At 47.7% G+C, this 21,404-nt stretch overlaps 1 protein-coding gene across 2 annotated transcripts in view; it reads right to left on the bottom strand.

Annotated features, from left to right (window-relative positions):
- LOC138569537 (uncharacterized) overlaps positions 1 to 21,404 on the bottom strand; it is a 1,144,950-nt gene that overhangs the window by 696,251 nt on the left and 427,295 nt on the right. For both annotated transcript variants that reach the window (XM_069647595.1, XM_069647596.1), the window contains exon 4: positions 17,490 to 17,626. In XM_069647595.1, coding sequence (XP_069503696.1) covers positions 17,490 to 17,626 — 137 coding nt within the window. The remainder of the gene's footprint in view (positions 1 to 17,489; positions 17,627 to 21,404) is intronic.

Genomic DNA, 21,404 nt, shown 5'->3' with positions numbered 1-21,404 from the left:
TCTAAGTGTTAGGGTTAGATAGCAAGGAGGTTTTAGATGGAGGACTATATGAATTTGGATATTTGACGAGCACCATTAGTTTAGTTTGTTAGGTAGGGAATTATCCTCATAGCAGTAAGGCTATATAGGAATATTTATTTGTATTTAAATAAAAACCTTTGAACATGTTAAGTCCTCATCCGGCTCCTTTTCTGGTTCACCACAACATCCTGACGCTCATACAGTCGAGGGTCAATGCAGGTATCTTTACAACTTTGAGAAGCCACCAGGCTCTGCTGTCCCAACAGATTTAAGGTCCTGTTCCACAGGAGGGTGATGTATCCTTCCATTTGTTTCCAGTCTCTCCACAGCCTCCAACTGTGACTTCAGTCTCAGAAGAACTCCCCAAGCTCCTTCCATGCATGCACAGCAGTCTCTAAGTTAGCCACGGCAAAATCCTCAGTATCCGTCTCTCAACATATACAACTAATTTGTATGGGAACTATTTATACAGTCAGTGGTTATCTAAAATGCCTCGCAATTTTTCAGCCTTTGTAAACGAGAGTTGGGCAAGTCTATTTCATGCATATTTATTTCCAGCGAAATCAAGCCTGTTGCAAACATCATAGACAAGTATGCATCTTAAATACAGGCTCATAGCCCACAATTGACAATGTTTTACTTTTCTTTTCCCTAACCCGGGTCACAATAATATATGCAGAATGAAATAAAACATATCTAGTTTATTTCACAAATGTAACTCCTCTTTTCATCCAGGATTCACCCTCCTGAAGCTTATGGCTGGAGAATTGCTACAGCTAGTCATAGATACAGCAGTTAACTCTGACTATAATGAAAATGAGGGTCAAGGGATGCCAGCAAAACAATTCAGTAATTAATGTCCCACTTGAAGATACCAGTGGTACTAAGGCACAGGAATACACATGTATGGCCCGAGTTAGTTTACAAAATAAATTGGGAGCCATTTACAAATAATCGCAATGTATTCACAATATTATAGGATGGAGACATAAATGTAAACACAAATATCAATGTTCTAGTAGTACAAATAAATTACACAAGTTCAGTTCTGGAAATGAAATTCTGAGGCCAATAATATAATACATATATGAAAATATTATGGGCAATGCCTCTAGGACGGTCTCCCGCTGTTCCAACGAAGTAAATTACTTTTTGGTCATTTACTTAGTTACAAACACTTCTAATTACTTTGAAATGTGTCTATATTTGTAAGGGCTAAGGCGTAAATGGGAGGTTTAGGGGCTTCGAGTACGGATGGAAGTGAAGGGTGGCATCTCCCAAATTAGACTACGAGGATACTGGAAAAACGACTGCAGATCAACCCATCACTTAATAGTCTCCTTTGATGCTGAATACAACATGCCAGACTATCCTTAGATGCCAAAAGAAATATTGGGGATTGCAATAAAGATATGTTGAAAAAAAACGCTCTTCAGGCTCTTCAGGCCATCATTGCCAAATTTAATTTAGGATTGTTCCCTTAACTATTCCTTGCTCGGATTGTGCATATTAAAATGACCCCAAATTACCCCTTCTCTGCACTTTTGTGCAACTTAATCCTTATCTACCGCCCCCCCCCAGTAATATGCCAGACTTCAACCAAGACATTTCCACTCTTCTTAACGACATAATCAGCCCTAATTCAGCTACCCTATTTTTGGAGGATTTAAACCATTGGAGAGGCGACCCTGGAGACAGAGGCGATCGCCCTGGAAACGACGCTAGTACACAGCGACCACAAAGTCATCAACTCTGATCCCACCTGGACCAACAACCATATCCTAGATTGGGTTGTGACTAGGAATCTCAAAGCCAATAACATTGTCACTTCCCTGTGTATCTGGTCTGATCATTTTACCATTAGCTTCTCGTTAGAGCTCCCTACCCCCCTAACCAGACCCACTAACACTGTGAAAGCTGTCACCGGGCATAACTTTAAAAAAGTGCGCTCCTCTGACCTTCAGCATTGTCTGAAATCCATCATGTCCCACTCATCCCCTGAGGATCATGTGGACAAAGGCCATTTTCACCGACTCTTTCAGCAAAATGCTGGATAACATTGCCGCAGAAAAAAAAAACTAGTTAGAGATAACCCAAGGCATCAATGGTTGACACCTGAGCTGGAGGCCTTAAAAAAGTAGAAAAGGGTGCTGGAACAACGCTAGTTAAAGCATCGCTCTGATGCCACTCGAATGGAGTGGAAACAACAGGACAAAATGTACAAATTACTAATCATAATTTAAGAGTGGAATTGTTCAACTATGCCCTGAAGAGGACCCTATGGGTCCAAACATGTGTTGACATTTTTTTTTTAAACTTTGTTTATTGGCAGAAAGTTAAGACAGGTACAACATAAAATCCATAGCAATAATCAAACAATCAATATCGCATCGCAAAAGGCAGCGCAACCTGGCTGGGCACAACCTCTCAGGAAGAGGACGATTAGTGTCTTGGGTTGGCACAAATAGAACAAAAAGAAGGAGAGTTACAAAGTTCATGGCGTAGTAGGCCGTACTAGTGGAGGGGTAGAACTCCACTCCACTTCGTCTCTATTGTTCAGGTAGCTGCAGAATTCCGACCACACATTTTTGGGGCGTGATGTGAGTGGCAAGGTTCCAATGTATTCCTCTTCGCACATTTGTATCCAGGTGAGGGCTTTGAGCCACATCGTGAGGGTGGGGGGGTTATGGCGCTTCCAACTTTGCAATATAAATCTTTTAGCAACAATGACGCTCACATTTAAGAACTTAGACATTTTCCCCCTCCCATATACCAAACAACAGGGCAAGTGGGTCCATCTCCATCGGGGAACCAATTATCTCAGAGAGCGCCTCCGACACAGCCACCCAGAATGTGTTGATTGCAGGGCAGGACCAGAACATGTGTATGTGATCTGCCTCGGAAAATTTGCATTTAGGGCATGTGTGAGTCGGGGTACCTGTGAATTTCGCCACTCTATATGGTGTGTAGTAGAGCCTGTTAAGGAGTTTGAATTGTATGCAGCAGAATCTGGCGCTGAGGGAGACCATGTGTGTATGTGCGCACATTTTGCCCCACAGTTCTTCGGTTATTTCCATTTCAAGCTCCCTAGCCCATGCTTCACGTGGTTTGAGGGACCCAGGCACTATTTTTTTTAACTGCATTTTGTACAAATTGGATATTATACCCTTGGAGCCTGCGGAGTTTGCTATGTATTGGAGTTCGGGGGATTCTGGGGGCTCCTCTGGGTATGAGGGCCACATAGCTCGAACCGCAGCCCTGAGCCTGTAGTACTGTAACATTTGGAGCAGGGAGTTGGAGTGTTCTGGACGCCATGTTTGGGGGGTGACAAACTTACCATCAGGGAAGAGGTCAGCTAGAGTTTGATAGCCAAGATTCTCCCAGTGTCGTAAGAGGTGTTGGTCGTGTGTGGGGGGTAGTCCGGGAAATTGCCACACGGGAAGCCACTTATAGTACGGATGTCGCTCCTGCTCGGAGCACAGGATACTATTCCAAGCCCTGATCGTGGTGGCCACCGGGTCTGCGTGGGCATCTGTTTGGAATGTGCGGTGCAATAATAGGGTCATGATGTTGGTCCCTCCCCCCGCCAATTTCTCAAGTTTCACATGCGGGGGCGGATTCTGAAACGCATACCAATGAGAAGCGTGTTGGGCCTGCGCCGCATTCTAGTATAGACGTAGGTCTGGGGCTGCGAGCCCCCCTTTATCATATGGTAAGGTCCTATGCTGCCACTTCTTACGGACCGACCCCGAGTGCCAGAGAAATTGGGCCCACTCCGAGTGGAGTCTCTTAAAGTATTGCATCCCGGGCCAGACTGGTACGTTAGTGAAGACGTAGAGGAGTTTAGGGACCACTATCATCTTTATTAGAGAGAGTCTGTCCGCCAGGGATAGCGGCAGATTGCATCATTTGGCAAACTTGGAAGTGACGAACTGTGCCACAGCCTCATAATTGTCCGTTAGTAAGGAAGGTTTGGTTAGTGTTACCCGGACCCCGAGATACCTAACTCCCTCCGGTGACCAGCGTAGGGGGTACTTGCATGTTGGTTGTTGAGTTGCTGGAGTGAGAGGGAAAATCTCGGTTTTAGAATAATTTATCGTGAAACCGGAGTACGTGCCTATTTTGGTAATGTCACGGATGATCCGGTCCAGATATGTGGAGTGGTTTCTGATATATAAGAGCACGTCATCCACGTAAAGTGAGATGATTTCCGGTGTGTAAACTAACCGAATACCTTTATTGATGTGGCGCCCTCTAACATAGTCAGCCATGGGTTCGATGGCGAGCGCAAAGAGTATGGGGGAGAATGGGCATCCCTGGCGCGTACCACGGTGTAGCGTGAAGGGAGAGGAGGGAACAGAGTTTACGAGTACCCTAGCTAGCGGACCCGTATATAGGAGCTTTATATAAGAGACCATATTTGGGCCCACTCCCATTTTCTCCAGAATAGCCCATAAATATTGCCATGAGACCATTTCAAAAGCCTTTTGGGCATCTATTGTTACCGCCACAGCATCAGCATTCGGGTCGATCCTGGCCATTACATTAAATAGGCGGCGGATGTTGAGTGCCGTGGATCGGCCGGGAATGAACCCACTCTGGTCTGCATGGACAATGTGGGACATGAAAGGGAGAAATCTGTTTGCGATAATCTTGGCAAAGATTTTCATGTCAGTGTTAATGAGGGATAGGGGCCTATAGGACCCGCACTCCTCTGGGGGTTTTCCAGGTTTGGGGAGGACTGTTATTAAGGCTTCCCTTAAGGAGGGAGGGAGGATGTGTAATCGAAGCGCCTCGGCCCAGACCCCGTGTAGTGCTGGCGCCAGTGCGGCCACATGCTCCTGGTAGAACTCAGAGGTGAGCCCATCCGGACCAGGAGCCTTGTTTTTGGGAAGGTCTGATATCACCTGGAATATCTCATCTAAGGTGAACGGAGCTTCCAGACGTTCTCTGGTGTCCTGGGAAATAAGGGTCATAGGGATGTTTTCCAGGAGGTCGTCCAAGTCCTGGGCTGAGTGTTCAGGCTGGGGACCATATAAATTGACATAGAAGCTAGCAAATGTGTAAAGGATGGATTAGTCCGACCAGTGCCTCTGTCCCTGCTCATCTATGATGCAATCAATTCGGGTCTTACCACCCTCCGCTCGCACCAGCTTGGCCAGGGTTCTACCCGGTCTGTCTCCCTCTCCATATCTGCGGGCGGCAATGGGGCGAGCATGGTATTGCACCTCACTCATAGCATGTGACTCAAACTGTTCCAGCTCAGCTCGGATCTCCGCTAGGGTCATTGGGGACAGAGTGGCAGTGTATTCACGTTCAAGGGCCTTGAGTTTAGTTTCAGAATTATTTAGGGCTTGCCTTATGGCTCTCAGGTCACCTGCTTCCCTAGAGATGCACATCCCCCTGATGTAAACCTTAAATGCCTCCCACCTGACCCCTTCAAGTGTGTCAGATGCGCTGTTGTTTTCTAAGAATGTGGTTATGTCAGCTAATATCTCAGCTTTGAAGACAAAGTCAGACAGGGCGGCAGACTTAAAGCGCCAGGCGGGTCGCGACGGCATTGTGTTGCCGAGCTGGATCTGTAGGAGCACAGGGGAATGGTCAGATAACGTGCGTGCAAGGATCCTGACATCTGAGACTCTACCCACTAAGTTGCCAGACAGGAGGAATAAATCAATTCTTGAGGAACTATCATGTACCGATGAATAGAAAGTATAGTCTCTTTCATGAGGGTGGAGCGTCCTCCATATATCGTGTACATTTAGAGAGTCCATGTGTATGAGGAGTCGCCTGGCCGCGCCAGTTGTGGCTCTGCAAGTGGTCGTTGTTCTGTGTAGGACATCATCGATTATCAGATTCATGTCCCCCCCCATATGATGGGGACGTCTAGATATCTCATTAGAATGGCGGTCACATTGTCAAAAAACTCGGGGGATTCAGTATTGGGAGCGTATAGATTGACCATCAAGCATTCCTCATGAGCTAAGGTACAGTGTAGAATCACATATCTGCCTTTCGTGTCAATGTGAGACGTGTGGAGTGTGAAGTTTAATGACTTATGGATAAGGGTCAGGACTCCCCTAGCTTGAGTGGAGTATTGAGTATAGTATGTATTGAGACCCCAGGAATGTGTTATGTTGGACGATAAGTGTTTCAGAGCGTGCGTCTCCTGTAATAGGAGAACCTTGACCCCGTGCCTTTGTGCATAGGCCATGATCCTACGAGCCTTTGTGAAATTTGTCAGCCCCCGAACATTCCAAGTCATCATTTTAACCGCCATACTGCCAACCTACGGAACATCCCAAGCAAAGGATCTGTCACTAATCACCGCTGTGTGTGCTAAAACAGCACAAGACTTCCACCCTTTAGAGCCGGTCTTAACTTCTCCGCCATTTTGTATATAACCTACCCCTACTTCATCACCCCCCACTCTAACTGCCCTGACCCAACCAGCAGTGTGTAGACACCCACCCTCAAAATGAACAACTGCGCGCCATCCCGAACTCGGCAGCGCAGGGGAAATCGCCCAATCGGGGCCGAAACACAAACATTTAGACTCAGAGGGGATTGCAGCTGCAGTGGGGGCTGCCGCTGCCGTTCTGCTCACATGTGTTAATACCAATCTCGATGATACCATTAGGACTAAAGCTGATGGACAAACGGTTGCATAGTGAGGATACTAAGCATAGCTCGTTACGATGGGTGAATAATGGGCGGACAGGGAGAAGGATAAACATACTGTGGTTAGACAACAGAAAGAATTATGAACGGTTGATGCGCCACAGGTACAAGTAATAACAATTACATTCCAAGGTATAGGAGGCTAAGCAGATGTTGCCAGGGGCCAATGTATTTCCTTGAGGTGTGGCCTCACGAAGTTCAGACCTGGCGTACAGAATTGTAGTCTGGGGAGCTAAGGACGTGCCCCCTCACAGCGCTTTTGTTTTTGACATGCTGGTGTATGGGCAATTCCAGGCCCAAAAGAGGACCGTGAAAAAGTATAGCTTGTTGCGGTGAGTACATTTTAGGCGAGCTGGAAAGAGCATAGCATAATCAATTTTCCTATCTCTTAGCATTTTTTTCACCCCTCCAAATTGGCGTCGCTCCATCTGCACCCCCACCGAGAAGTCCGGGAATATCCTGATGACTTGCAAGTCTAGCCTTAATTCCACCTTCTCTCTGGCCAGCCGAAGTATGTGGTCCCTATCTTTATAACTCAGCAGTCTGGCAATTATTGGTCAGGGGAAGTCCCCTGGTTTAGGCCGGGGTGCCAGTGAGCGATGTGCTCTTTCAATTGTGAAGAAAGGTGAGAGCTCTGGGTTGTCGAGGAGGTCTTTGATAAGTTGTTCGACCGCAAGTTCCATCCGACCTTTTAGGGCAGATTCAGGGACCCCACTATCCGTGTATTGTTTCTTCGAGATCTTGATTCAAGGTCGTCGCACTTAGCTTTGACCTGTTTCATGTCACGTACCAGCTCAGTGACTGTATTTTGCAGGGTATGAACATTGTCCTCGCCAGCCCCTATCCTCTGCTCCGCCTCAGCAATCCTGGATCCATGCTGGTCGAGTTTAGCTTTTAGGGAGGCTACATTTGCATTTATATCGTCCAGTTTTTCATTAAAGGCCGCAAAGTTTTTGGCCATGGATTCCATCATCGCGGTCAAGTCTGGGTGTGGGGGGTCCTGCATGACAACGCCCTCATCCTGTGTTGTGGAGGGGGAAGCCTGGTCTGGCCTGGGCGCAGTTTTGGTGAACTTGTCCATGGTGCCCACTTTGCCTGCCCCTTTCGATCTATTGGGCATTGTTGTGGAGGGGAGCCGCGACCAGGTTGATTGGAAGGCGGCGGACGATCCAATTGGGTAGCGGCAGCAGGCCAGGAGGTGCACCGTGTATACAGCCCAAGGTAGACGGTATTGGAGTTTACCCCAATGGGTTGGCGGTGAGCAGCCTGTGGCCGGGTGGTGAAAGCGGAGCAATCGTGGGCAGGGAGCTGGGCGGCCGACTATTTAGTCGGGGCTCCGTAGGTGCGCAGCCGCCGCTGCAGCCACGATGAGTTTAGAGAGCCGGGGGGACCAGGCAAGCTCCCGCGTGGCAGTGTGGCCCCGAGGTATGATAGGGCGTGGTAGGCCTGAGCAGTGAGTAGGTTGGGTGGGGGGAACCCCAGCAAGGTGAGGCGGTGGTGCTATCGCAGCTATGTGTCCTGCTAGCATGAGGCGCTTACCCCCTCGATGTCACCACACCAGTTGCGCCTCAGCTGTGGGAAATTAGTAGCTCCAGAATATGGGGGTCCCCCAAGGTGGGGCAGGCCTCAGGAGGTGATAGCCGGAGGCAGTTCACCGCCACTGATGCCCACCTCGCCTGCCCGATAGATTCCCATTCAGCCAAGCGCCGGAGGGGGCCGGCCAGCGCACCGGCCAGGGGATCCAGAGGGTGGCAAAGGGGGGTCTGTCTGGTTCCGGCAGGCGGATCCGCAGGCACAACGGTCCGGCAGGCTGGGGGAGGCAGGGCAGGCTCCGGGTAGCCAGTCCCTCCTCAGGTCTGTCGGGGTTCACTGGGCGAAGAGCGAGCCGCTGGGTAGTCGGGGGGGGGGCCAGCAGGGTGAAGCGAAGAGGGATAAAGAGGCCCCCAGCACTCCCAGCACCCACCTTGCAATCACGATGGCGGCTGGATCCACGCGACCTCGAATCCCTGAAAGTGTTGCAGGCAGGAGCGGGCCCGGACCATGGGCCAATAGGAAGGCCAGCGGCAGCATGCAAGGCGAGGCAGCGCTGTCCGCCCGCCACAGCAGCCCGCGGCGGAGGCCGGGCGCCCGCCCCGGTGAAGCATGCCACCGGGGGGCCTCGCCGGAGGATCTTCCGCAGCAGAGGATCAGCGCCCGCTGATAGACGCGGGGGGGCCGCCAACAGCACTCCGCGGCCGATGCAGGTCAGCACCGCCCATGTATCTGTGCAAGCGTGTTCTTCACTCCCCCATGCCCCAACTGGCCGCACACAACTTCTGAGTGCCTCGGGAAACTTGCAGCAGGCGGCCCCAGGCACCCGACAGCTCGGCGCCACCAGGCGGGGAAATGTGGGCAGCGGCCGCGCGACCGCACCAGCGAGGGAAGGCCACAATCCGCTGCGGAGTCGGGATGCCGATTCACGGTTTGCCGGCTCCGATTTTCCTCGCAATTTCGTCCACACGACGGGGAGGCTGCCAGAGGTGAAATCTTGACCAAGATGGTATATATTGTCACGGATGAGCGCCGATTTTAGTCGGATTCAAGTGAGCAGGAACGGAGCATACAAACTAAGCAGCCATTTCGTAGGCTGCTCAACAGCACCCCCCCGTGTTGACATTTTTTAACACGTTTTCACCTATATTGACACACCTGTAACTGAGCATTGTAACAAATCATAGGTCTCACATATTTGAAGAGCATATTTTCTTTTAGAAACCTCAGTTTTCCAACTTTGTGTGTTTAATTGGAATTTGCTACTTCTATTAGAGTTTTCTGGTACACTGTGTTGCTCTTACCAAGAATGAATTGAGTATATGGGCTTACTTGCACTGACATTAATGGAGTCAAATGAATAGAGAATCCATAGCATGTGATCTTGTCAATAAACCGTCTCACTGCTTCAGCATAAATCCAATTGTGAAAATTCCTTTTAGTATTCCTCCCCTGAGGAGTGTAGCGCGGAAGAGGGGAATACTCTAACCATTACAAATAGTCAATTTCTATTGATAAGGCTGCTACAGCTCAACTACAAGCCTTTACGGAATCCAACAAAAACCTCCACGGCTGAATCAGATTTCCGACCATCTTTTAGCACGGAGACGGCTCTGGTGGATCTCCAATCCCACCAGCTGACAATCCGGGAGAAGGGGAAGGCCGGGATGTTGTTCCTTTTAGATCTGTTCGCGGCCTTCGATCTCTTGGATCACAAGCGCCTGCTTCAGTGCCTACGACATCAGGGTGCTTGTTACACAGCCGCAGCGAATTGGACTCAGTCCTTCTTGCCCAATCGCAAATCTAAGATCCACTGCGGCTCAGCCTTTTCCCCCACCTCCACCATCGAGTGTGGAGTTCCACAGGGAGCTTCAATTTTCCCACTTCTCTTCAACTTGCATATTAGATCTTTCTGTATTCTTTTGGAAGAGCTGGGTATATTTTTTTACTAACTATGCCGACGATACGGAGCTGGTCATCAAGCTGTCCGGGGACCACGCCATCGACTCAGGGACCTTAGACAACATCTATAATGCCATTGAGAGATGGATGTCTACAAACTGGCTGTGTCTCAATGGAAATAAAAGAGAGCTTCTGGTCTTTGGCTCTCCCCAGGTCCTTTCTAAACTAGATCCATCCTACGATCACTTTGTGATTCAAGGTAACATCATTAAGATCCCCCCAAAGGTCAAAACACTCTCGGTTTTTCTGGAGGCCTCTTTAAACTCTGACGCCAAGCTGCAATACCTCCACCAGACGTGCAAATATCACCTTAGATTTCTGAGATCCATTCGACCCCTCCTCAATGAAAAGATCTCGGTTAGCATAGCACGAGCCACGATACTATCCAGGTTGGATTATTGTAATTCACTACTTGGCGGAGCCTCAAAATCCAACATACATAGCATTCAGGTTATTCAAACCGACGAGACCCGCGTTGCACTGAAAATTCCTAGGAAATCTCACATTTCCAATTCCAGAAGAGACCCACACTGGCTTCCAGTGCAGGAACGCATTCAATTTAAAATTGGTATGCTGATCCATCACTCTCTCTTTGGAAAAGCCCCTCTTTACCAACCTAAGAGGACATTGGGCCTCATTACGACTCAGGCAGTAAGGGGTTTACGGCGGCGTAAACAGCGCCGACCCTTACCGCCTGATTCCGAGGTCCCTTAGCGCCATGGAGGTTTTAACACCTGCTTTTAGCAGGTGTTAAAATCCATGGCGCTAAGGGACCTTGATGTTAATTACGCCACCGTAATTTACGGTGGCGTAATTAACGCCTTCCCCACTCCCATTATGCCCTATGGGGCAAAAATGGGAATGGGGAAGGGTAAATGGGGATTGGGGACTTACCGCCCCGCCAACCTCGGAATGGGGCGGTAAGTCCGCCAACCACCATGGCGTAAACGTAGTTTACGCCATGGTGGTCAAGGTACGACCCAGGCGGTAACTTACCGCCTGGGTCGTAATGAGGCCCATTGTGTTCCTCATCTGTCATAAAGCTTCAAGAAGTGAAGTACTCAACATCTAGAAGTCTGGGCAGATCGTTTCCAGATTTTGCCTCCTCCTTTTGGAACACACTACCGGTGACTATCACAGTTTTTGATAATCCTCAGCTATTTAAGAAAGCACTGAAAACGCACCTTTTCAGATAACTTTTCCTTCCTTGGTTCTCTCTCCCAAAGTTACACAGTTGACTCAATTCTCTTAAACCCTCCGTCCCATCTTATTTGTCTGTCTTTTTGTGGCGCCCTGATGCCTGCGAGCTGTCGGCGCAGTATAAGTAAATCAATAAAATAATAAATAAAAATGATGTCTCAAGAACAGATCCTCATCTGTATATCTCTGCTTTGTGGAAGTAGGGGTCCTAAGGACTCTGCTCCTTTATTGAGAACCAAATGAGATGAATATCTGTCTCTTACCCAACTGCTCATCCTCCCTATACAAAATGGCATTTGCAGAAATCCTGCCATGAGAGTATCTTGTTTGGGAAGAGGAAACAGATGTCATTATGAACTTCAGAAACACACAACCTTCAACCAAATAAAAATACAATATTGAGGACCCACCAGGGGGCGCAGAGGACCCACGATGGCGGCAGCGCTGCGCTCCGGACGTGCTGAGTCTGGGTCAGGCACAGAGAGGTGAGTCGGGGACATGGAGAGGCTCCGGATACTCCTGATTGTGCGGCGGAGCAGGGCGGGCGGTACCATGAAACCAACCCTCCCTACTTACTGCAAGTCAATGTGCACAGGATCAGCCCAGCAGCGAGGATCAAGGCCGGAGATCCTCTGAAGAGGTGACCCGGGGTCTTTCTTACCTGCACCTCCTCCCTTCAGGCTTGCCTCCCGCCGGCCTTGCGGACCTCTCTGCCCCACAACTGACGAGGGCTGCATTGAGGCAATGTGAGGTCCGCGGCAGATCAGGTTAGTGCTCCGGCCCCCCTCCATACTCCTCACGGCCCGTGAGATTGTTGCCCGGACCCCTCACTGCCTCGGCCTAGACAAGGGGAGGGGCAGGACCCGTGGACTCCAAAGGCGGGCCCCCAGAGCTGTTAAGGCCTTGCAGTGACCAGCGCCTGAGAACCCCTCATCGGAGGGTAAGAGGGAGCATGTGAACCCCCAATTTGACCGTTTCTGCCCCCAGTGGAGGACCCCTGCCTGGCCAGAGCCCATTTTCAGCATTGCTTCCTCTGTACTGTACAAAAAAGAGGGGGCTGCCCTCTACCAATAACTCTATTCGAACTCAAAGGTGCCTTACCCTAGTGGGCACCTGCAAACTTTCTGCTTTTTTGCCTCACAGTTCCTAACAGCGGTCCCCGACTAAATAGTCTGCCGCCTGGCTCCCTGCCCACGGTTGCTCCGCTTTCACCACCCGGCCACACCCAACTCCTGCAGCGGTCTTGGGAGGAGGGGGCCGCACCTTCTTTGGGAGCCAGGAATGGCCGAGCTGCACCTCCACTGACCTGGGGCACCTCATAGTGGAAGAGATGGGTGTCCCCTTGTATATGTCTTTTCTCCTGCTCTTGTATATGTCTTTCCTCCTGCTCTTGATTACCCCAGTGGCCCCACGATCAGTGCCAATTCCTAGGAGACAGTAACGACTTCGCCTCCGTCTGCTCCCCTGCATGAGATTTTTGGGGGCCTTCGTTGGGGAGCTTGCTTTATCCCTCTTACTGAGAAGCATCTTCCCCGCCCGGGGTGGTCCTCCAAGTGCAGCTGCGTGGCCCTCACTGGGGTGGAGGTGGAAGTTCCTGGAGGCTTTGCTGGGTGCCCTTGCTTTGAGCTCCACTGGCCATCAGCTCTATTCCAGTCAACAACCCCTGGAATCTCGAGTTATCAGCCCTCACCCTTGCAAGAGGTCGCCTATGTGGCCCCCTGACAAAATGTCTTCATTCTAAAGGCGTGAGGTACAGGTTGGGATACCCTTTCTCCCTGTCGTTTGAATATGAAGGTTACAAGTATGCCCCAGTCACGGAGGATGACATTCACAAAGTATTCCGTGAACTTCTGGGAGAACGCACCGCGGAGCGCGAGCAGAGGAATCAAGGGAAAGAGTTAACCGAATCCCAGAAAGCCAACGGCTTCACTGAGAGACGCAGAGAACACAGCAATAGGAAATTCAGGAGGGTGACTCTGGCATCCCCAAGACCGTCCAGAGACTAACTGCGTCCTCTTCTAGCCCAACCCTGGCTTGAGGTGTTGGGAAGTCCTGTCTTCAAAACCCACCCCGGGGCTCCCGAGGTGGAACTTTGTACCTGGATCATGGATGGTCCCTTTGGTATAAGAGTAGAGGTGACCAAGCGCTACTCTAGTTCGACGAAGGAGTGGATGACGGCTTAAGATGTTCTGGTTTGAATGCATAAAGGAGGGAGGGGCTCAGAGGGAGTATTATGTTGTGTTTGAAAGCCCAGAGGAGGTAGACATTGGTGGCCTGGCCTAGCAGCATTATCAATGTCGCAGACTGTCCAGGCGCTGAAGGGGGGGAAGCGTGGTGGTTCGGGAGTTTGGTTCGGGTTATTTTTGGGTTGTGGTTTTTTCTTGCTACCAAGCTATTGCTGCTCATTCATGGGGACAGATTTGTTTGTGTGGCCCACGTGCATATTGAGACAAGAAGGGGACTTAGGTGATATGTGCTGGCCAAGAGGGAACATGAAAGAAATGCAACTCCCTGATGGTTGACACAGATCAGACACTGACATTGGGTTCATTAAATGTACGTGCCTTGAACTCCCCTAACAAAAGATCCCTGCTGGTGAAAGAGCTTAACAGGCTTAAATTACATTTCTTATTCCTCCAGGAAACTCACTGGGTGATGGGTAAGGAGCCATCTCTCAGAGCCAGGACCATTCAGGAAATCGCCCACACCTCTTACTCAGCTAAGAAACGAGGAGTAGCACTTGTTGTGTCTCCCAGAGCTCACTTCACTCGTAAGGCCCAGCGTAAGGACCCTGAGGGTCGCTATCTAATGGTAAAGGGCGAGATCAGAGGCAGCATGGTAAGAGCAATTGCTGTCTATGCCCCAGATGAGGCCCAGGACCAATTCTGGGAGGACCTGAAACCCAAGATCATGGCATTCACAGAAGGGACATTGCTGTTGGGCAGGGATTTCAATATGGTCCTCCACCCCGAGAGCGATAGGAGATCGGAGAACCCCCATGCAAACTCACATACACAGAAACAGATGGCTTCCATTTTTCACAGGGTTAATGAGGAACTGGGGCTCACGGATTCACATACAACACGCCAGAGTCACGACCCCCTATTCACTTTCTTTTCTAAACCTCATGCTACGTTCTCCAGAATAGACTATATCCTGATTGACACCTCCCTTTGGGAAAGGATAAATAACTTCAATGTAGAACTTGTCCCCTGGTTGGACCATGATTTAGTTAAGAGTCCAAATTGGTATCCCCCAAAGGCCCCCCCGATAGACCCCGATGGTCATGTAATAACCTCCTGTTGCAGGACAAAGAATTGTCCCAGACCCTACTTGCCGACATAAAGGAATACTTTGCAAACAACGACAACAGGGTAGTGGGAGTCGCGGGAGTCTGGGATCCGTTTAAAGCCACAATCAGGGGTGTTCTCATAGGCATGGGCACAAGGAAGAAAAAAGAACGGGCAAAGGAGGAACGGTTACTTAGAGAGTAAATAGAATCTATCCAACCAGGGGGTAAATTAAAGTCTCAAATGTTCCCGGGGAGATGGGCTGACCTCCAACAGCTCAAAGCAAAGCTGGCAGCTCTATTGATAGCACAAACAGAAAGGAAACTCGCCTTCCTAAAACAGAGATATATGGAAAAGGCAGACAGGATTCTTGCATGGAAGTTGAGGGATCTTAGGAACAGTAGGAGAGTAGACTCACTGCGTTCCCCAGAGGGGGACACATCTACAGACGACACCCAGATAGCGGAAGAGTTCAGTTTATTCTATGAGTGACTCTACAAGTCGGAACATGCTGGAGATGGAACCGATGCTGACCGGTTTCTTGACTCACTTCCAATCCCCCGAGAATGCTAACCCTCTTTCCAAATCATGTATAATGCCCATGGGTGAAAAGGCAAAGGAAGTCAGGGGAAGGAACGAGTTAGGGGGAATGAGAATCGAGCGCAAGACCTCCCCTTACCTGGGAATCCTTCTCCCTAGAGACCTGGGAGTCCTCTTTGAGTTGAATTTCTCCCCGATCCTGGCCAAGATAAAAGTAGATCTCCTACGCTGGGCCCTGCTGACTCTCTCATGGTTTGGTTGCATGGTCTCGATCAAAATTAATATTCTCCCCTGCCTCCTATACCTTTTTTCGGCCCTCCCCACTATCAACCCAGACAATTCTTTCTCGACCCTGCATGGTCTGTTCCACCGATTTATCTGGAATGGGAAAAGACCAACAGTTAAACATGCAACTCTGACGCTTCAGAAATCCTTTGGAGGGTTTGGTCTCCCGGACTTTAGGCAATACTATAAGGCAGCCCAGCTTAGGGTAATCTTGGAACAAATGAGGGACGAGTTGGATACCTATTGGACATATATTGAGGACATTCAGACGCGTCCTTGGAAAGTACGAGACCTCCGCTAGACCCCGACTAAGGACCTCCCCGGTCACCTCAAAACACACCCGACCTTAGGAGTGCTCTGGGCCTCATGGAAAAGTGATAAAACAAATAGGATCTTGTCCTCCTGTCCTCCCTGTGCCCCCCCCCTTGACCTGGGTAAAAAGGGTTTACGAAACAAACAGGCATGGTCGGATATGGGTCTGGAGAGAGCCGCCCAACTATTTCGCCAAAGCGCCTTTGTTGAATATGACCAACTAGTTGAGGCCATGGGGGAGGAACCGCTCATGAAATTTGAATACCTCTGCCTCAAAAGATTTTTTACTAACCCCAAATGGTGTGCTGACCTTGCTCGCCCCCTTGATCCCCTTGAAATAATAATTGCAGAATCCCCTACGAGAAAGGGGTCACTGTCTAGAATTTACAATGTTCTGATCACAGCGAATCTGGAAGGTAGGAAAAATTTCAGACAATACTGGGAGGAAAAATTGGGGACGGTTCTGGATGAGGCGGCCTGGGGGGCAATTTACAAGGTTATCCTGTTAGGCTCCCTTTATTCCTCGGCTATGGAGCACAACTTTAAAACTCTCCATACCTGGCATCTCCCTCCTACTAGGCTCTCAAAAATGTTTGCAGGGACATCCCCTCTCTTCCCCAGGGAGTGCACCCAGCGGGGAACTTGATATCATATGTGGTGGGAGTGTCCGTCGATCCAGATTCATTGGACAGAGCTTTTGAGTTGGATTAAAGATATTGTAGGCATTGCACCCTCCATGCATTCCCTCAAGCTCCTCATTGGCGTTCCGTCCCCTGACTCGGAATCTAGCTGCTTCCGGAAGGTGATCAAGGCGATGCTGAGAGCAGGGAAACTAGCCCTTGCCCAGAAATGGAAACAATCTACTGTCCTGTCCAAGACAGAGTGGCTTACCCAGCTATGTGCAATCTTTACTTATGAGAAGCTTTCAGCAATAACCCATAATAACTTGGATCCCTTCTTTTTGAACTGGACGGTGGTCCTCTTGAATGAACAATGCAGTACCCGGAGACTTTAATAATCGGTTACGATATAGCCCTACTTGGCTCACCCAGTCTAGGAAACCTACAATTGCTCTAGCACCTTTTGTCGAACCCATCATGTCAGTTATGGTTGGATATTTGGTCTCATTACTTTCTTGTCCCCAACAACCGGTTGGCTTGGTAGTGTTCCTGTGAGGGGAGGGAGGAAGTGAAGGGGGGGTTAATGGAAGGTATGTTACCTGCGTTTTGAACAACTTGTTACTCAGGTTTTGGTGTTTTAAGAAAAAAATCTTTTAAAAAAACAAAGTGAAAAAAAAACAATATTGAAGTGCTCACAAAATGCTTAATAAGCCCCCCATTTACACTAGCAGTATCCACTACTCAAACAGCAATTAAACCAAAATCTAGAACAAATAATACAATGTGTGTTCTTCCAAGATTGCCAGTTTCTCACTAATCCAAGGCAGACGATAGCCTTGAGAAGTCATGCAAAATGGCAGAGGCTTTACTTTGCAAATGGTGCAGAGCTGAATAACCTACCATTGTTGACGCGTCATGCATTTCCTGCCACTTGTGTGTTCTTGCTTACTAAATTTCTCTCTACACTTTATTCTTTACTCCGATAAAAATGACTTATATAAAATTCAATACAATTGAATCTGTATTATTCTAATAATTGGCATCTTACCTTCTCTTGTGCTTCTCGTAGCTCAGGGGAACTCTTTACTGACAGTAAGTGAATAAAAACCTGCCAACAGTACGAAAAAGGAAACTGCAACACCTCCAACGACTCCTCAACAAACTCCCATGTCCTGGGAATATTTCCTGTAGGATGTAAATCATAAATTGAGCTTACAGGTCACCTGTACAGATCTCTTAACTTTAAAAGAGGTTGAAAATGCGGTATGACCGACTATCTTGTCTACAATTTTGCCAAAAATATTAGCCTGAAAGTAATTCTCTGCTCACAATGATGCCAAATTTTGTATGCTATAATGCCAATAGAAAACACATATGAAACACTTCCATATTTTACGTTTGCTTTTCTTTCAAATTTGATTTAAATATCATAATAAAGTGTACCGCCTGCTGCAAGAGTGAAAGGATTTGGGATTTGACGTCTCATTTGTTACGGTGACAGTAAGGCACTCACTGACTTGGTAGTGGGGCTGGCAGGGTAGGAGAATAAAGGCTGAAAGTGACACGGGCCCACCACACACGAACACAAGCTTTTCGCAGAGATAACAAAATTCTCCCTACGTTAACCTTGGCCCACAGTACTGATAGCTCACCAGGGTTCAAGGAATGAACCACCCTGCAGGAGGTGATAGGGTCAGAGGTTCAAAACACCAAGCTTTGCAGGAAAGAATTTGCACAGACAAAATGTAGTAGTAAAGAATTTCTCTTCATTTCCTTCAAGTCCAAACTTAGATGTTTTGTCTTGAGATTCTTGTGCACTAACTTTGTAGGACACTACTGTGTGCCTCGTTCAGAGTTGGGAGGTAATGGTAAAATCAGCAGTATTTGCCAAACATCGTTGTTTTGACCATCCACCCAATTCAAGGTGCCCATTTTAACCTCCACCTATAGGTAGACGTAAAATCTCCAAAGAGGCCCTAAAATGTGTTTCAGGTTTGAGAAGAGACCATGGTAAGGGGGTGAAAAGGTCGGCATTTACAATGCCCTCTTGCCTCACCTAACCCAGTAATGCAAAAAAGGACAGAATTTACCCTAAATTAAAAAATGTACATTAGTGGTATATACAATAATGTAAATGAATCAAAAGGCTAAAAAAAGGTATCACCAAAAAAAGGTAATACCATATCATATCATATCATATTATTGGAAATAAATACATGCTATGGCTAACACAGGTAGAAGTGGTATTTCTGGAATACCTGGAGGTAAACTATGAATTAGGTGCATTTTCAGAAATACCACCAACAGAATTGCCAATTTGGTGGCATTTTGTATGAAATCCCGCACAACTCTAAATGAGGCCCACTGGGACAAGATCACTGTCTCAGGTTGTTTTGGTGTATTTGTTCACACACAGTGACGTCAATTCAAAAAAATGCCGGGGATAGCGGAAGTAACATCACACACCTGGTGACATCACACGAGGAGGCATCAAGTGCTTTTTTAATCCCATTGACATTATAGGAAGTGATATCAATGATGTAAATAAAATCTACAATATGTTTAAGGTAGATACAATAATACACGATTCCTTACGCAAACAAATGGGTATTTTAGTTGTCAACTTTGTAAACTTGAGTCCTGCTGTGATGTTACACAAAAAGAAGCATGATTCAGTTTACATTTTTTCATTAGAACTACGTTATATCCCTATAGATGGTGACAAAGACTGGTTTCCTTTTTTCCCCCCATTGAAAGGGGTCTCTCTGAATTTTTGAAGACCTGTATTTCAGACATGCGTGCAGAAATGAGCATATTCCAAGTAAGTGTGGTGGCTCCCTTATTACCATACATCAACATTACATGAGGGATTTACTGGCTGAAAATCCATATATTGAGCATGCCTTTCTTCTTTTTTATTAATTTCTTTTGTAGCTGCCCATTGGTTCAGCACACCTTGGCTAACCTACTGTACAAACAGTTCAGTGACCATACTGGAGGGTGGACAAATTTGATTTCTATTACTCACAGGTAAGAGGACTTTCCATGACAAAAGAATACTGTATATCTATTTTTATGCCTAAACATACGAACACAACCTTAAGACAGTTCCCTTTGTCTCCATTTACTATAGAATAGAAGAACAAGTGGCGAGGAATTCCCCAAGAAAAGGAAATCTTCCGCTCTATCACCATTTGTTGGTGCAATACAGATTGTGGACATTTCTCCCCACAGTCTACAAGGTATGTAAGAGAGAAACATATCTAGACCCCTAGGTGGATCGGGGATATCCTCATCAAGGTGTAATCATAAGATCTTAGTGATAATAGATACATTTTAATACAAGTTCAAATAGAGTGTCTTTAACCCGTAGGGTTGGCATCTTTGAACACACTTGGCAGAGAAGGAGTGATAAGAAAGAAGTCTTTATTACCACTAATATACACAAGCAACTATATACCCCTGATGAATGTCCCACATTTATCTGTGTTCTAGGGGCAGAAACTTGTGCAAGCTGGGTTCAGTAAACAATAACAGCATTTGTGTAAAAAAGGAAAACGACCCCAATCTGAAGTATCACATGGTGTTGGCCTAGTTATTGGAAGAATCAACCCACATTGTTTGTATTTCTTGTGTACTGTAAAATATATGTTTTATATGTTTTTATGGAGTTTTATACAATGTGATCATTTTATAAGTATTAGCATTTATATGTTTAATAAAACAACGTTTTTAACGTTCATGTGTGAATTTGAGGTATAGATATACCCAGTGCCATTGTATATTTTGGGTTTAGACACCTATTAGTATACCTTCTTTTTGTGTAACATATAACTTATCCATGGTGGTAAGAAGTGTATGATCTCCCAATACATGGTTTAGGCCGTTTTGAGAATAGTCCTGCTGTGATGTGCCAGGGTGCAGTTAAGAGACACATACAGCTGAGTCATTATAAGTCAGAGGCACTTAAAGTGCTATTCAATCGAGCCTCATGTAGCTACTTACTGCCAGTGCATTTCAGCTGTTTTGTCTCAGACCATGGCCCTCATTCCGAGTTTGCTGGCCTGGATACAATGGTGCCGGTAAGCTTACCGGCAGCGTTGTTTCCGGACTGGCAAATTACAGGTCTGCGGGCGAGTTGCCTTCCCGGCCGCCAGGTCTGCCCTGGCGGGCGGACCGGCACCCGACCGCAGACTTCCACTGTAACACCAGCTCCTTCATTGACGGTGCCGGTGTTACAGTGGTCCCCATTCCCATAGAATCCTATGGGACTCTATGGGAATGGGGAACAACACAGTTACCGGCGCCTGACTTACCGGCAGCCACAGTTGTAAGACCCCGGTGTTACCGGCAAGCCAGCCGCCGGTAACTGTTTACAGGTCTGACGGCAGCCTGACAGATTTATCGGCACGGCTACCACCGGACTCGTAATGAGGGCCCATATGTTCATATGCTCAAGTACTGTTACCGAATGATAAGTGCAGCTTCAAATGCCATTGTACGCCAGCTAAAATCATTTTATTCAATGTACTGCCTCACTCGGTAAAGTGACCATAATCTAAGTGCAGAAACTTATGCCAAAGTACGGTTTATCCATTATCTCCTCACATGCCAGGTACAGCTTTATATGCCCAGGTGTCTCCACATAACGTCCCTTTAACAAAGTTTTTTCAGTGAATTTCATGGGTTTTTACCAGTGCATGCAAATTTCCTACAACTTACTAATATAATACTTACCCTAATATAGCCCCTTAAAGCTCTGCCATTTCTCACCTTCTAGCATCATTTTTAACACATCTATACACTTTTTGCAAATTTGCCACTGTTTTTGCATTCGTCGACGTTCGCAAAGGTCTGACTTCATCGCAGACTTTCTGAACCGTGTCACGTGATCTCACGCATGCGCATGGCATGATGACATGTCGGCAAACTCGTCCGCACTTGGCAATCAGGTCTGTGCTTT

The sequence above is a fragment of the Ambystoma mexicanum genome, chromosome 2q (assembly GCF_040938575.1).
Source record: "Ambystoma mexicanum isolate Mex_15411 chromosome 2q, UKY_AmexF1_1, whole genome shotgun sequence".
Classification (NCBI taxonomy): Eukaryota; Metazoa; Chordata; class Amphibia; order Caudata; family Ambystomatidae; genus Ambystoma; species Ambystoma mexicanum.
This window is presented reverse-complemented; position numbering and strand designations above follow the sequence as displayed.